Source organism: Hylaeus anthracinus, unplaced genomic scaffold (genome assembly GCF_026225885.1).
Source record: "Hylaeus anthracinus isolate JK02 unplaced genomic scaffold, UHH_iyHylAnth1.0_haploid 11981, whole genome shotgun sequence".
Lineage (NCBI taxonomy): Eukaryota > Metazoa > Arthropoda > Insecta > Hymenoptera > Colletidae > Hylaeus > Hylaeus anthracinus.
Window position 1 is genome coordinate 7,701,659 of NW_026534329.1, and position 18,521 is coordinate 7,720,179.

The 18,521-nt window shown below is 36.1% G+C and overlaps 1 protein-coding gene across 1 annotated transcript in view; it reads left to right on the forward strand.

The window, feature by feature from the left end:
* The window catches only part of LOC128885438 (uncharacterized), a 33,651-nt gene extending 15,170 nt beyond the window's left edge, over nt 1–18,481 (forward strand). Inside the window, exons 4-10 of the mRNA XM_054139489.1 lie at nt 8,214–8,386; nt 9,576–9,638; nt 9,716–9,843; nt 10,524–10,889; nt 14,746–15,089; nt 15,181–15,447; nt 17,103–18,481. Coding sequence (XP_053995464.1) covers nt 8,214–8,386; nt 9,576–9,638; nt 9,716–9,843; nt 10,524–10,889; nt 14,746–15,089; nt 15,181–15,447; nt 17,103–17,545 — 1,784 coding nt within the window. The 3' untranslated portion in view covers nt 17,546–18,481. The remainder of the gene's footprint in view (nt 1–8,213; nt 8,387–9,575; nt 9,639–9,715; nt 9,844–10,523; nt 10,890–14,745; nt 15,090–15,180; nt 15,448–17,102) is intronic.
* The last annotated feature ends 40 nt before the right edge of the window (nt 18,482–18,521 follow it).

An 18,521-nucleotide genomic window follows, 5' to 3' on the forward strand; every position in this document is an offset into this window, starting at 1 on the left:
GCTGGCTGGAGAAATCGCTCGCTCGCTGTTTCGTGTAAATAGATATATACCGAAATAATCGGGGATCCCTTGTAAGTAGAGCTGACGTGAATTGCTACTCTTGAATTACGAATGATTCAATCACGTTCGTTCTCAATCGCGATGATTTTTCACAGTGATTCGTGATTCTTGATTCGTGAATCGCGATAGCTTCTGATTGGCAGAGAACATTCTTTTCACTTTTCACGAATTATGTTGTTTTTAGATTGTATATGTATTACACTGGGTTATCCCAAATGTTTCTTCCATTTCATTAATAAGTAATACATACACGATATTTTGTCTCTAAGGTTACATTATTGAATCGCGCACGATTCATTTTTAACCGACTTCGAAAAGGAGGAGGTTACTCGATTCGACATGTATATATTTGTTTACTATTGCAACATTAACATCTAAGAAATTAGGTTGTCTATTTATATAAACATTACCACATAAAATAACTGAGTGCAAGTCACGGAAGAAACTTTTGGGACAACCTAATAATATGGTCTAAAAGCAATGTTAATATAATTTTAATACAATTTCAATTTGACTCATTTGTAGTTTCTTGAATTTTCGCTAACGGGAGACAGCGAAACACTAACGATAACAATTTTTTTGTTTCATTTCAAAATACATTTTAGGCTCGATTCGGGCCTATGTGTGCGTCTCTTTATTGTAAAAATTACACTTTGTATATATATATTCTTACAACATGTAGAGAATGTACATAACAGAATTATTTTAATCTTAATAGGAACATTTGGTAGTACTCTTTAGGAACTTATGTCTAAACGATAACAATTAACATGAACCGCTTCTGAAACGCCATCTTCCGGGTCGCGGTCGTGATCGAAATTTAATCACGGCTGCGATCGTGATTGTATGATCACCGTGAAAAATGACTGTTAGTGATTTTTCACACCATCCCTACTTGTAAGCTGTTCGAAATCTGACGATTGAACGTTTCGTACTTCCGGGACTGTTCAACTTTAAACTACCGCCGCGGCGCGCCGATGGATAACATTTAATTCGAGAGAAAAAAGTTTTTTTTTTTTTAATTTTATCAAGAAAAACGATCAGAGTTTGCGATACAAATTTATAGGTTTTTTTTTCGTGGAAATTGATGGAAATTAAAGTAAACTGCTGGCTTATACCAGGGCTTCTTGAACGTTTTTCGACCCCATTTATGATTGCGATATTTTTAGCAACTCAAAAAATATAAAATAAAGATATATGATTAGATAACTTTATATATACATATGGAAAAATATAATTTTACGATTTGTTTAAAAACATACGAAAATATGAAATTAAAAATTGCACAAAATATTGTAAAATTGTATTTATTATAGTTAATTGTATTTCGTTTGTTGTTGTATTTATTATAGGGTACAAAAATTATGTACCCTATTTTTCATCAAAATTGCATTTTTTGAATGACATAAATAAAAGAGAATGTTAAATGTTTTATATAAAAATATCGCGACCCCAAGATTTCGCTAAGCGACCCTAAGATTTCGCTAAGCGACCCCATTTCGGGTCGCGACCCGAAGTTTAAGAAGCCCTGGTCTATACGGATACCATGCAAAATATAATTTACTATTAGAACTTCCAGAACATTTGTGACGCAATTATCACAACGTTGCTATTAATAATTATTATTATCCTTATAATTATACTATGACACTTGATTCGGGAGAAAAATATCGAAATACACTTAACATCTTCGTCTACAAAGGAAACAAATTAAATCAAAATTATGGTCCGTAAACCACTTCGTTTTTGTTTTTTAATATTTTTTTATGTGTCCGATATTCGTGAAAATATTTAGGTATGACACGTTACGTGTTCCAATTTGTTGAGATAACGGAATAAGAATACCTTCAAAAATATCACGATATGTTATCAGGTTGTTACGTATGAAATGTCCAATTTAAAATCATAATTTTAAATAAATATAACTACTTTTGTATTAAACATTTGTAATAAAAATAGGTACCATTGACTCTGCAAATCCTTTCAAGAAATGATAACTTTTCTATTTTCGTTTAATAAATTTTCGAAAAAATTACGATTAGTCGAAAAATTAGTCGTGCCTTACGAAAATCGAAGAAAGACATCTGTAAATACGAAAATCTTAACAAATTTCAATAACCATTTATCGGAACAACTAATAGTGTTGTTTTAAAATAAGAATTCTTGGAATTTGCAGATTTTCTTCGAGACGTTTCATTTTGGCAAAAATCATGTTCTTTCGTATTTCATAAAAGGTTGAAAAGGATGCGTCAAAACACGTAAATATTGAAAAATTAAAATTACCTATAAAGGATGAGATTCTAGGCTTTGAGTTGATGTATAAAACATCTCAAGAACGTGAATATTTACCGAGAAAGCATATTTCAAAAATTAATCAAAATCGAACATTTCATATATAACAACTTAATTTGTCCACCCTCCCCAAAAAAAAATTATTAAAAAGAAATTCTTTTTATTCTGCACTAATGGATAATATTTACAGTTCCTCTTTTTTCTATTACTCATCGCGACGAATGCCTTTTCCACCATCCACGTTCTATTTCTGCCCTTAAAAAAATATGTTATAACATTGTCGAAGGTCACTGGAGGATGAGGAAAGGTTGTCATATAAATAGGTATCGACGAGTTCCTTAATAAAACGCGTTCGATGCTGTGCCTGAAGTGGTTCGATAAAATCTCGAAAAATTCAGCTCAGCCTGCGTCGCGAGTCGCGAAGATTTCGATTTTATAATAGTCAGCGATTCGAATAGAATTGAGCGCGGTAAAATGGAGCGAGTCGAGGAGACGATTAAAAATTGAAGATGTCTTATCCATGGAATTTATGTAGCAGGTTGTCCCATAAGTTCCCGGACACTTGCTACCAATAAATCATTTTATAATAACATTATAATCAAAGAATAATTATTCTTCAAAATAAATGCCATCGTTTCTGATACTTTTTAAATAGACAAATGAAAATTGTGGTTGGACAAACGTGGACATATCGCTTACAATCAAACATCATTAAAAATCCTAAAAAAACATTTGCTATGGGGATGCTGAATAAAAAGAATTTCTTTTTAATAATTTTTTTTTTTTGAGGAGGGTGGACAAATGAAAATTTTTGTTGGGCAAACGTGGACAAATCGTGGACAAACGAATTCAATTTGATTTGTATCAAAATTTGCATTTGGGGGTGGCAACTTCACGAAGCTCAATGAGCTGTGACCGGAAGGACAGTTTAGCACAATTTTTTTCAGACATTTCTGATGATCCAATAATAAAACGTTTGCAACAAAACTTGATCAGTATTAACATCTTTACAAATTTCAGTATAAACGATAAAAAAAATTTTTCTCTTTAAATAAATAATTGAGACCAATTCGATTTTTTAAACGTTAACATATATTTCTGACTTTATAATATTTCAGCAGGTGTCGAAACGAATTCAACGACCTACGACGATACAACCTTAAATCTTTAAATAAAGCTAAAATAATTTTGGCCACGACAATTGTTCAATTCCGATTTGGATCAAACGTAATAAAGAATTTTAATGTGAAAAATTCACGCATCAAGTGTCCGGGAACTTATGGGAGAACCCAGTAGAATCTAAGATTGTCGTTTTGAAGAAAATAGGAAAACCCAGCTGGTTCGTTTATCCCCGAAATCACTTTGCTTTGTCTATTGTTGCCCAAACGTCGGTTTCGCTTCGGTGGCACCGAATGGAGTGCTTTTTTCTGATCGTAACTGTACCGATTCGGGTAGTTCAGGTGCAATTCGACGAATCGGTCTTAAGCTTTGGTAACAGGTACTTCGAGGTTGCCGGTGAAACTTTCTTTGACGATTTCAATGGGAAACCGTGGCAAACCTTGAGGTAAGGTTGCGCGTATCGAAATCGAAGAAAAGAACCCTTCGAGTCATTGAAAAGAAAATCCCGAACCGTCGAGCGTCTCTTTTGACAAATTCGAGGCAAAGGAAATAAACTTTCCCGAAAAGAAGAGTCGTTCGGCACCGTCTTCCACTGCGATCCTAACTCGTCGAATCGCGACAATGGTCGGTTTTGTCAAAATGTAAGGCCGGGAAGAGTCGCGATGGTCGTTTTATTACCGAATGGTCATTCGAAGGAATGTCGACTTAAATTTTACACGACCGTGGGAGCGACTATTCCCAGCCACTCGCAATTTTTCAATTCCGGAGTCACCTACATAATCTTCAACAGACTTTACTCGTCGGCAGAAAAATAATTAGATTTTTAATTACAGAAGATGATCTCTCCACTTGTTCTCTAGGTGCTCTATAGAAAGGCTCGGTATTCTTCTTTATTAATGGGAAACCTGATTAAAAAGTTCAGCTCTGTCGAGTCTTTCTCTCTCTTCTCCCCTCTCCCACTCTCCGGAGAGTGAAAGAATCTGCTATTGTCTTTGATGCGACGCGGTACCGACGATTCCATCGCTCAACATTCACGAAGGGAATTTCCAGTACAGCGTAGTCGGCTGAATCGTTAAGCTTTGATAACAAAAGTCGTACTCGGATGACGAGCGAATGGGAATACCTCTGTTACCACGAAAAATCGACAATCGGCGCGATGCTTACCTCGAGTGGAGGCAATTTTGTACGCTGGCGTAATTTCACATAAAAATCCTGTCGTCGATGTTGCGGGATCGAGATTATCGGCACGCGCGTCGAGTGCAATTAGGGGCGGAATAGAGTTCGCGGAGAAAAGAAAGAAATTAATGATGGATCATCGAACGATTGATAAATAGAGAAATATTATGTTGTCTCAAAAGTTTCTTTCGCTTTATTAACACGTTGGTCGCCACGTCACCCAGGAACGGGTGACAGGTAATCATTACTTCTATTAAGTAATGAAAAAAATTAATTTCGAAGGTGAAGCGGTAATAAAAATAAATCTGGATAGAATTCGTGAATTTGGTGAGGTTACAACAATTAAGTACTAGAATAAGAGGTAAATTATCTAATCTTCGATAGTCTCGAGACAAAATTTTTATTCTGTAGACATTTCCACGAGTTTCAGTCTGGCAGCCAACGCGTTAATATGTAACGCATGCACAATATTTTATGTTTTATGTTACATTACTGAATTGTGTACGATTCATTTTGCTTCATTACTGTTACAACATGAATGTCTATGAAATTAGATCGTCTATTTATATAAACACCACCACATAAAATAATTGAGTACAACTTGCGAAAGAAACTTTCGGGACAACCTGATATATACATTTGACGCGTACTACGAGACGAATGTACGACAATAATGTATTAAGAGTCGATATTTTTTTATATTTACCAAATTAGTTGCCTCGCGAAAAATTACGAATTAAATGATGATACAGGAATGAGCGGCTAGCGTTTCTACTTGATCGTTCGCTTTTTAGAAGGCGATTAGGTTCAAACAATTTACTTTTTTACTTTATTTACTTTTTGGTATTTTTTAGTACCCCTCAAAAGATTCTTCCTGGTAAATTTTTAGATTTTGTTGATCACTGGTTCAACAAATATGGAATTTAAAAAAAAAACCGCTCATTTTTTGTTTTTTTTTTTTGGTCATAACTCTCTTAATAATGGTTGAAATTCAATTTTGATTTTTTTTTTCAAAATTGTCGCCTTTAGATAACCTTTACAGAAGAAAATACAAAAAAAATATTTAAAGTGTTTTTAATCGAGATTTTAATTTTAAGCATTCAATCGTGTTTTTAAAACTGTGTATCCTTCAATTTTCTTGAAGATTTTCTATTTTAAACTTCTAACCATCCTGCAACCTCCAAACCCGATCCGGTAGTGGGCCTTCCATAATTACTATTTTTTTTTTCGACTTTCAACAATAAAAAAAATTTCTTTTTCGCTATATATTATTATCAGTACCGATTTTTGACACTGTATACTTTTTTTTTACTTATCATAAATTGATCTCGGTATTTTTTTTTCTGGGTAGGGATTTAAAAGCAGTAAGTAAGAGTTAATTCTGTTTGTGAGTAATTATAACTAACGTTTTTATTTATTTTCATGTTCTTTTAAAAATTGTTTTAAAATAATATTATAAATGCTGTCTTTGTTGTAAAGTATTTAATATTGTATAAGCACAAATATTCTGGACACGTTCAAGCATATGTGTTTCATATTTCTATAGATAAATTTTTATAATTCGCAGTCTGATCGTTATTTATTATTATAACCTCGAAGAGTACCAGCAAATATAATTGAAACGTCAATCGATACCGCTGTTTTTGTAATTTAAACGACAACGTACATTTTTTGTCTGGAAATTCAAACATTTGCAGACTCTAATAATTGTTTTGATTTTTTTAAATTTTCTTCTACGATTCTTTGCTGAAAATCATTTAATCCTTATTTCTTCCATTATTCTTCCATATTGTATATTTAAAATAAGCATCAGTTGTATTAGAGGATCTTCCATTAAATTCCATTGCTGCATGATTAATTTAATTCTGTTTAAGTACATTTTTCGCATTCTTGTCCCTATAAGTTTGAATTTCCTCTGGAGACATTGGCTTCTATTTCTTACTGCATCGTCAGATTGCAAATAAAATCATACATGATGTAGTACGTTCAATATCAATATCCATTTACGAGGGTATCCTAAATTAGAAGGGTCTGACAAAAGGGGTTTTTCGTGAATTTTTTTTAGGATGGAAAAAAATAATTAATTCTATTGAACTTTTTATCCTATTTTCATACATATTTCAGTAGTCTTTACAAATTTTTTCAACAAGAAATATTCAAGTTGAGTCGATTGTGACGCACATTTGTAGAGGACATCACAATTAAAATCTCCTATCGGCGGGGAACATGCAGGTCATAATTTTGGTTTGACACAAAAAAACCTAAAGAAATTTTTTTTTCTCATATATTTTTCTTCTATGTGAACCAAGAAAAACCTGCAAAAATGGTGAAATGTGAAAATACTGCAAGTTTGAGAAAAAGAACGAGTTCTTTGGCTAAAAAGAATCACTTTAACTTGATAAAAAAGGTGTTTAAAAGTTTTTTGATATGAATTTTTTTAGTTCACATAGAAGAAAAATGTATGAAAATGGAAATTTCTTTTGGTTTTTATGTGTCAAACCAAAATTACGACCTGTATCTTTCCCGCCGATAAGAGGTTTTAAGGGGGGAGGGTCAAGTAAAGAACCGCTATTTCGCGAATTATTTTTGAAGAGTGCGTAATATATATTTATTTACAACTAATTACTTGATATTTTGTAGCATCTAGGTAATCTATATAATTTTTTTTATGTAAAAATATTCATAAATGAATGAACAGCAGCTGTTTGAAGTTGGCTTTTCGAAAATGCGCCGTGCAACGCGCAGATCACTTTAATTATTTGAAATCAAAAATCCACCAATTTTTCGTTAAAATATAGTAATCCGCTTTGCATCAACCTAGATTAAAAGAGAAAAATTTTTAGTTTAAAATTTCACGCCACGTTAAAAAAATCTTGTTATAAAAAAGAGTGATTAAAAACATTGTGTATTTCAATTTTTATAAAAACCTTTAGGTTGATGCAAAGGAGAATAGTTTAAGAAATACTTTGTGCCAAGTTTCATAGCAATCGGCTGAGAAACCTCTAAGCTACATTGCACGGCACGCGAAATTTTGTGTTTTGAGAAAAATGCGTTTTAAGGTTCCGGATCTAAAAATAGTCCCTCGTGTACCGTTCGGAGCGCATCACTTTAATGACTTTGTAGGCACACTTAGACTTCGTAGTTTTAGCTGAAATGGTCGGAGCACATTCTCCAGATGGTAAACTAATTTTCTAAACAAAACAAAAAACAGGTCAAAATGTTGAATTTTACTTGACCTTCCCCCCTTAATTGTGAGGTGCTCTACAAATGTGCGTCACAGTCGACTCAACTTGAATATTTCTTGTTGAAAAAATTTGTAAAGACTACTCAAATATGTATGAAAATAGTATAAAAAGTTCAATAGAATTAATTATTTCTTTCCATCCTAAAAAAAATCACGAAAAACCGCTTTTTTAAGACCTCCTAATTCAGAATACTCCCTTAATTATTTTTTTACTTCTGCTATCCTCCCCCGGACCATCGGCCACGTCCCACCCGTTGCACCCTCGCGTATGATTCCCCGCGCGTCATTTTTGTTCCGTCGTTGACCAATTTTTCTTTCACAGGCCACACCGGCGAAGGTGGTTGCTGCAAGAAGTACGTTGTCCTTTGTTGCCTTTGTGGTGGGCTGAGCGCTGCGGTCGGTAGTCTCTTTTTGGCGGTGCACGCGGTCCTTTCAGCCCACACGGCCAGCCTAGCGCTCTTTGAGACTGTACCATCTTACATTCCTGGCATAATGGTGAGAGGCGCGGATCGGAATCTATTAGCCGATTCTTCCTTTAACGTTGCGCGCCCGTTCGAATTAATTTCCATCGCGGGCAAACACGGGTCGCGCCCAAACGAAAGCGCCGCACAGTGCGGACAAATATCAAAATTGTGGACAAAAATCAAAATTTCATTGCTACTATAAATATATTGCTATTTATTTACAAAAAGGAAAAATTAAAATTAACCATAAACATTGATAAAATCACAAACAAAATTAACAAATTTAACAAAAAATTAACAAACCTCGATTTTGATGAAGCTTTGTATACTTGTTTGTGGGACCTTGTTATAAATTGCACCATCCTCAGTACGTGCGACTTTTGCGTTTTGAAGGGAGAAATTAACCCTTTAGTCCGAGTCGCCCCGTTTACTTATGCTCAGAAACGATCAGAGATTTCAAAAAAATGTTCAAGCGAACATTACACTATTTTTAGAGGCCTATACCAACAAATTTAAAAAAAAAAAACAACAAATTTTTATTTTAAATTACCACCTCCCCTCGAAATTTTTGAAAATTTTGATTTATTTCTGGATCAGTAAAAGCGTTCTTTTATTCTGAATTCAACGGTATGTATGAGTTTATGATTATCATACAGGAAAACGATGTAATATTGTAAAATTGTAGCTTTAATAGTCCATATTTCGAATTCTTCAGGAATTTTTTTCTCATAAATAATAGAAGTTGCTCCTATATGTTATTTAACAAGATATGTTTCGTTTTGGCCGAGGATGTGAGAAATAATTTTTATAGAAATCCATAAATCAATTAAATCAGAATTTTCAACTTCCGATTACGACCCTACACCAACAGTACCGTCCCTGATTAAAAATAATGCAAAACCGAACGATGCAAGTATTTGCGAACAAACTTATAAGTTTCTTAAAATATAACAAATAATCTATCCAAATATGTTGAGAACTCAGGATATTTTCTGCCGTTTTGTCTGTATGTTTGTTTAAAGATAATGATTGTATTATGGATACAAATGATTGATACGTGATTATTTATAACAATTTCCACGCTGACACACATTTTCTACGATAGAAATCTGCCTAACATTTTTATATATATATATACTAATATTGAATTTTGTCCACTTATTCCGCACTGTGCGCCGCGCGCACGTCGAATGATGATTTACATTCAATGCGTTTTACAGTTAATTTTAATGGGGCTGTTCACGATGCTACTCGCGAGGCGGAAGCACAGATACGGTCTTCTGGTAAGCAAACCGTGACCCGTCGGAAGATACCGTCGCCGACAGTTTCATTGTAGAATCGTGTACCTGACTTTTTCCAGATGAAGGTCTGCGGTTCCGTTGGCGTGGTGTGCGCCCTGGTGTGCGTGCTGGTCACCGTCACGACGACAGTGATACACATGTCCCGGCTCCAGGGCCTTCGAAAATGCGTTTACACCGTGAAAGCCAGGTACTCGTTTAACTCTAATAACCATAATCTATCTAAATAAAATTGAACAAAATTGAAGCGTCTGTCTGCGATTTCCAAATAATGCTTTCTTTAACCCTTTGCACAACACCTTTGACTCTCAGTCACCACTAGGTTCTCTTTAGGTTTAATTCCTTTTTAACTCGAAGTGTCAATAAAATGATTATCGTCGAAACAAAGGTGACCTGATTTTCAAATCTCAAATTAGAGATCTCGTTTTCAAAGACGCTCCAAGCTTAGTCATTCGTGACAGTAGAATTCAAAAAAGTAAAAAAATTACGCCAAGTACGTGAAAAAGTGGAGGACTCAAGGAGTTATCATAGAAAAATAAAAGATCCCCATAAAAAGTTACAAGAAAGTATTCGTGACAATAAAATGCTAAGAAAGCATCTCGAGTTGCTGACAGATACCCGAAAAAAATCCGCGTAACCGCGTAATAATGCGTATCCGTGTATTTCGATACCCGGGTACTCGTGTATTAAAAATACCCGTGTTCTTAATTCCTTAATACACGGTACATGTGTTCTGTGTACCCGTGTATTGTAATACCCGTTCAAAACCGTGATCTCTAGTATGCACCGTTAATTCGACTACACACGCAGTTATTTTAGACAGAATCCAATACCGCTAAAACTGGTAACGATCGATTATTATTGCTTCAGGTCGTGCACGTGTTACGGAGCACCAGAAGGAGATCCAGGAGTCCTCTTCGAGGGCACTCCTCACTGCGAGGCGGTCCACGGTGCCCTGCACGCCTGCCTGAGAGCGTTGTTCGGCGTCTCGGTCGCGGGAATCTTGGCCTGCATATTCTCGTGTATGCTGGTGTACCAGTTGTTGAGTCACGAGAAGAAGAAGATGTACTGGGAGCAGTTGGAGCTCAGATGCAGATCTCTGTACGGCCAGGGAGGCACAGTGGGACCGCCGACTGGTTCCTGCGGGTGTTGCAACGACTGCGGCGGTGCCAGCCCTTGGTGGGCCCAGACGCCGGGAAATTTGTACACGCCGAATCCTGACTTGGCGCCGTCGAGGTACGCAAACTTATCCCGCGGGTGGACGCAGTGTCATTTATGGGGATGGGTTATCCTAGAAAACGTAATATAGTTAATGTATTTTACAAGAATGTTTCAATTTGATACGACAACATAGAGCCATCTTTTTTTAGAAATTTTGCGTGTAGTTTGAAACTGTTGCACGAACTGGGTATGGCAAACCTTCGATCGGAACACTATGAAGAAAAACACTATGCAGAGATTATGACTTTCCAGGGTATACAGAGTTTTAACAGAAACAATTATTTAAAACAGACAAATAGCTCGTGATATACTCTTTGAATATGTATTTACCACTATTCTAATTTCCAATACTTGACGAAACCGTTGAAACGAAGCGTGGAGCACAAAAGAAAACTTAAACAAAATAATCCAGCTACTTAAAGATGCACATGTATGGACCAACATCTAACATTGGAGAAAACCTCGTAAGAAACTGTCGTTAATAACCAAAGGTTGATGCGACGTTAAATATGTAGTAAAAAAAAAAAAAAAAAAAAAAAAAAGATTAATTTTAAACACACATCTCTGAAATATCGTATTTCCTTTTTTTTTTATAAAAAAGGTAAGGCTGTGGGTAACGCATCAATATTTCGTCTCATTTCAAAGGATAATATTTAGACATGTGTAAAATAGCTACAACGAAAATTTGAAGTCATTCAGTTCATAACATTGTATAAAAGTTTGAAAATCTGAGTTTTGAATAAAATGAGATTAAAGTTTAAAACGCGTGGCAGAAGACTTGGCCCTTACAAAAAACCGTCTATAGCAGCCTATAGTTTTTGAATTCAGTTTGCGAATAAGAGCTCCAAACACAAAAGACCACAAAAGAATAAAAATTGATTGTTTTCTAGAGCTGTTGAACCTTGACAGTTTCGGACGCAAACGATTTAAAAGAGAGTAACTTTTTATGTTATAACGAATATTTTTGGTACAAAGTGCACTATTATTTCGTTTCGAGTTCAGTCTATTAATTATAATTAGACCGCGGATCTTTATGCAAAATAAAATCTTCGCGATCGTGCCTACACAAATTGAACCTAAATAGGAATTTATTTTATTCTGCAAATATTATAACGTGAACTTTACTTTGAATCTTTTTTATATTCTTGCATATTGTTTGCATTTTGTAATTTCTTGCACGCTCAAATTTCCTATAAATGCATAAAGATCCGCAGTCTAGTAATAATCCAGTTGAAATAGAAATTATTTCATCAGAAGGTACAGTGACTTCCAAAAATATTCGGACACTAGTGTATGGTTAGCGTTCAAATTTCCTAGAAGTCTAGTTATAATATTATAATTGTGGGGCAAATTTATCATGTTTTATTTTAAGTATAACAACACCGTAGGGTATATAGAGTATATGCTGTCCCACTTTAATATTGCATATTTTTTAATTACAAAAGCCATTTCGATAGTAAATAATGATTACTATGATATAAAAACAAACCTGTGCATACATGCTATTCCTCGAGAGATTAATCCTTTCCTTTCCTTTCCTCTTATTTCATGTTTCAAGAAAGAAATTAATTCGTAATTATCAAGTAATTAACACTCAAACTAAAGACATTTTTCATAAGAAAACACCGCGCAGAAATACTATAAAATTTCCCCGGTTGTAAATTATAACCATTACAATTGATACTTAACGCATTAGACATTTGAGCGAAAATATAAATAAGAAAATTTGTATTGAAAAAGTCGTAAACTTGCCAAGTGGAAGGTGCGATCGTACTTTTACGTCACGATGCACGTAGTTGCATAAGAATAACACGCACGACAGGTATAGTTACGACGTTTGCATCGTTACGACTTTAATAGGAAAACGTGGAACGATGAACTTCATTGAGCAGTTATCGATGCAATTCAGATGCGGCGTGGCACGTTTGTCTCGGGACAAAACGATACATATTCAACGGGTTTCATTCACGAGTGTCACGAATGTCGGTTGCGGAGCGTAATAAACTCGTAAACAAACGAACGTTCCTCTGGCTCCCAGGCACTCATTGTATTCCGGTAATCCGCTAATGTATGGCATTAATTAAGCCAGACATTCCATTCCGTTCTCTGACATTTACCCGAGAGATTTCTTCGTCTTGCGAATTAAATTATGACTGACGACGCGCTCTTTGGGGTTCGCTTTTCGTCCAAAGTCGATGTGATAAAAACCGCGATCGTGCCCCGTGATTGCTTTCGCGTCCGCTCGCGGACAGATACGATCGTCGAATCGCGATATTTCGCGCGAAAAAAATTGTCCCTCGCCGAGGGAAATATTCTGTCGACCGTGGAACGCGCATGGCATGCCTGAAGCATTAGAAGAATCGAAATTCGAATGAACAGAATTCTCTCGCGAGAAACTGGGCTCAGATTTCGAAGCAATATTTCCAGCATCACAATATGTAGCGCTTACGAATTTTTAATATGTTTTACTTTCGCGTACGGAACGACTGTTCGTCAGTGACAGCACAAACATTATGCTTTGTAATTAGACTGCGGGATTTATATACTTATGGCGTATCGAAATGTGGGAAAACATATGTTAAAGATATCTAAAATATAAGTACTTGCAGTAAATAATATGTTAAAATTATTAGAGTAATTTGTGGAATATATGATGCATACGTTCATGGACAGGTTGTGACGTATATGTATATGTTACGATGAATATGATAAATGCAGTGGTTATCCATAATCCCTAATAAAGTTGGTAAATGTTATAAAATTGTTAATGCTGTACTGTTTACACGGAAATACTGTTTGAGTAGATATGGGATCTAAGCTATATATATATATAGGAATTTAAGGCTTTTCCAATGAATGATTATCTTTAATAGGAGTAATTGGTCTTATACATATATATATATATATATATATATATGTATGTATGTATAAAATTTTCCAATTATATATTAAATTTTTCAAAATTTATGTGTTGGAAAAAGATTTTCCAATTATATAATATAATAAATTTAATTTCCGATAAGCAGTATATATATACTGTATGTGTGTACGTATAACAAACAGGCCAACCAATTACTCCTATTAAAGATAATCATTCATTGGAAAAGCCTTAAATTCCTACAAAAACTGGCTAGCTACTCAACTGATACGTCCCGGTGCACCGTCATGCATAAGTCACGCGTGTATAATTCCTACAATTGATTACTCAATAAATTGACATGAAGTGAACCTGTTAATCTACCATCGAGGAAGCGAAGAAGTTATCCAACATTGTACGCAAACAGTTTAATAGAATCGGTTTACTAATGGGAACTCAACATTCTCATAACGAGGAAAATGATTACAAACTAGGTAGAAATATTCGTTATTTTTGGGTGTTCACTCGAACCGAATATGTCATTCGCTTTTGGTGATAGCTATAAAAACGTCGAACAAATCATGCTTACTTTTAAAACGAATATTTGTGTAGGTAAAGGTTTAAAGAAGACACGAAGGTCAACTTTAATTTTTTAAATACGTAAAATGGTATATTTAACTTTCTACCCTCGAATGTAGCATTTCAAGATGCATAAAATGTCTAATTACAAATGAAAATATTCGACTTTGAACAGATGATAGGGATAGATTGAACATTTTCATATATATTTCGGTATTCTTCTTCCAGTCCATAATCGTCGAATGTAAACAAATGGACTCATTTGTATTCATAAATTGTGTTAGTCGGTAATAAGACAATTTCCCTCTATCGCTGTGAAACAGTCACACGTTCAAGCTACTTACCCCATGTATGCATAATAAACACGTTTAAGAGCAATAATAACAAGAAAATATAATATGCATATAACCAATACATTTCTCTCTGATCTTGCAGAAGATGGCGTTTGCCATGGTCCAGATCCAGAGGACCAGCTCCAAGTCCCGATTCGAATTACGGCTTCCACACCCAAGCCAGACAGACGGAAGCCAACGCGGAGAACACCAACGGCCCTTACAGCGTCCTGAATTCTCAATCCAGCGGTCCTTACTCGGTGTTGAACGCGCAGACGGGCCCGTACACGCCAAGCACGGCCTCTTACAGCGTTCTGGAGGCTCCTGTGCCCATGTGGGGCCCTCCGCCGCCCTACAGCGATCCTAACAGTCCGGCAAGGAGGCCCCAAGTAGTCGAACAGAGGCCCAGAATCGCTAAACGAATAGAGAATTTCGAGAACAATGAAGGTAACGCGCTATCACGATCATACGCGCATCGATTACAAGCGTTACTGCGACAAGAAAACGTGTTCTTGGAAGCTGAACGTTACCGTTACAGATCACAGATCGAGGTCCGCGAAACGCCCCTCGGATAATTACGAGAACGCCGAGGAAATATCGAACAGCACCGATCCGGAGGGTGGAAACGAGGGCACCATGAAAGGTAGAAGGATCAGGAAGCCCTTGAAGGGAGTGGAAAATGGTGCGTTCCAGCAGGAGGCGAATCCTGGACCGAAACAATCGGAAAGCGAACTCTATTTTGGCGACGTGTCTTCGTGTTGCGGGCCCGAGAGCAGTTTTTACGATTTGGCTGTGGAGAAAGAAGGTTAGACAGTTTCTTTTTTCCTTAGGTCCGCCAACGAAACAATTTGGTGCATTAGTCCTGGGAAGCTTGCGCGATAATATCGGAATCGGAAACAAAACTGTAATTGACTTTACGTCTCGATCTTTTGTTTTAGAATCACTTTTAGAATCACTTTTAGAATCTAGAAATGTTACATTAGAACTTATTAAATTGCTATATTCGAAGAATTTATTGAGATAAAAAATGATGTACCTGCAAACGAGTTCCAGTCATGTACACCAAAAGGTCTAGCAGGATAAGGATAGACAATCGGCCACCACCTCAATTTTTCATTGTTATTATGTACCATGCGATGCTTTTAACCTAAAACATCATCCCACAAACTTTCAGACCGTTACCTCCCCGGTTTAAGGGCAATATGAGGGTAAACACTCTTAACTTTATTACTTTTTATAAACTGCATCTCGTATATTTTTTTTCAGGGTATTTTTTAAATTATTAACGGTAGAAAATGAGTAATTTATTTTTTGCGGGTGGTAATTGCAAACATCCCTGTGAGTGATACCTACCAAAAAAATCAGGAATGATCAGTTATTTAGCTGACATATGTAAAAGTTTCAGAAATGTCGGAGTCCTGGAACATGGTTAAATGATTAAAAAGAAACATAAAAATCGCATGCGTTACGTCCCGTGCAACGGGCTGAAGTAGAATGAGTAATGGTCAGACACGCTACGCGCATCGTACGGTCCAAGAAGAATGAGATAATGTCAGACACGCTACGCTACAGCTATGGATACGACATGGCGGCAACCAGTTTCAACAATTTTGTAATTGATATCATAAAAGTTTCCTTAAAAGTATTCCGTTTATTATTATTTCTTAAACGATATCTAGACATTGTTTAAAAACACGCGCTGTGCGTCGCTCGATGGACTGTAACTTAGTTGTCAATAATTAAAGAGAAACAAAACTGGCAATATGAAACGAACTAAATGTCACGTAAAGGTCAAAATATTCAACCTTGATGGATTCATATTTTTACAAGCTATTAGACTGTTGTAGTGAAAATATGCAGTCCCTGTCGTATGGATACATGTAACGATACGCGTAAGCGTGTCTGACATACATCGTCTCATTTTTCTTCAGCCCGTTGCACGGGACGTAACGCACGGGATTTTTGTTTCTTTTTAATTATTTAATCATGTTCCAGGACTCCGTTCTGAAACTTTTACGTGTGTCAGATAAATAACCGATCATCATTCCTGATTTTTTTGGAAGGTGTCACTCACAGGGTTGTTTGCAATTGCCACCTGCAAAAAATAAATTATTCGTTTTCAATCCTTAATAATTACAAAAATACCCTGAAAAAAAATATGTATGACATGCAGTTTATAACTGCGAATATTTTCGTTTCTGTAGAATTTAAATATCTGAAATAGTAACCGAGAGAAAAATAATAAAATTAAGGGTGCTTGTGTGATGATGTCTTAGGTCAAAAGCATTGCACCTAATAGCAATGATAATTGGGGTGGATTGCCTATCCTTATCCTGCTCGACCCATTCAAGTCCCATATTTCTGCACTGTTATTCTACCAAAAAATGCTATAACCAAACATAATTCAAAATGTATACATTTTTAAATTGAAATTACATAATATAAGTTTAATTTTCCCAGGTGCTGAACATTCGGAGGGCGTGGACTACCTAGCAGCCCGTTTAGGTAAAAGACAATTATCGAAGCGATCGAGGCTACCTCTGCCGCTGCCATCGGAGAGCGGCGACATACCGTCCGACAATTACGCCAACAGCGACGAACCGAGAAACGCAAGAGGACCTTTCTTGGCTCCGGACGCCCAGTACGAAGTGATCCAGCAGGGTCGATACTCGTACTATCCGGCAAAGGACGACGAACAGCTCCAAGAAGGTCCAGCCACCTCTGGTTACTTCAGAGAGGAGGAGACTGATAGAGGAAGAGAAAGAGACTACAGGGATTACAGGAGCAGTCAGGAGGAAGAGACGCCCCAGTGTTGTCTGAGCGACTCGACGACACTGGATTCTGGCTGGCAAAGCGGTGAACAACAACAATCGGACGACAATGTCCGACCTGTGAACGTGTAATTGCATCGAGTTGCATTGCATCGAGTTTCATTGAGAACCGTAAAGGGAAACGATGTCGCGAAATAATTTTTATAGAGGCAGTTCCGAACCTAGACTTGCACAGTACAACCTGTCCTTTGATTTACGAGGCCAGGATCACCGGAGAAACCGTGTCCGACTTATCGTTAGTATTTCATTGTAACCTCTCGGAAGTCTTGTCTCGAGTCCAGCACAACCCAATACGAACTATCGCGATTTAGATAGAGAAAGTGTCCACGTAGAATACAAAGAGATGGTGATAAGTGCAAATCTAAGATTAGCGTATTCGTAAAATAGAGTTTCAAGCAATGTGATTTGTTGTGGTACAGTTTAAATTAAGACACGTAAACCTTAACCGTTTAGAATATAAGCAAACAAACTAGTGGTGATGTTTGCTAGTTTTATCAAGAATCAATGAATGGAACCATTAGCAGTATAGACATCATTTAACTTTGTTCGGTGTAAACACGTCGATCTTACAATTAGCGTTTGGATCATCTTAGGTCGCAATTCGTGAACATCGATTAATTGAGTTCTCTAGAAGGAGTTTTAGGATTTTATTTTTTAATGAGACACAAATGGTACGGAATATATCGGATATTCTATTTGTAGTTTAACACGTTCACTGTCAGACAAATATTCTTAAAAATTTCTGCTAGGTTTAAATTTCATTCAGACTATTGGAAACTACATAATCGAAAATTTATCGCGGTATTTATTTTTGTGACTACATCAACATTCATGAATTTTATTCAAGTTCATGTCCTTTGACGCTTAACCTTTTCGGTGCTCTGCGCGAGTATACTCGTCAAATTATTTTGTTCTTGTCGTGCTCAAGACGAGTTAAATCGCATGAGCTTATTGTTAATGAGTTACCGAGTTAACTCGTCTCGAGCTCTTTCCTATTTAAAAAGCTCATGCGATTTAACTCGTCTTGAGCACGACAAGAACAAAATAA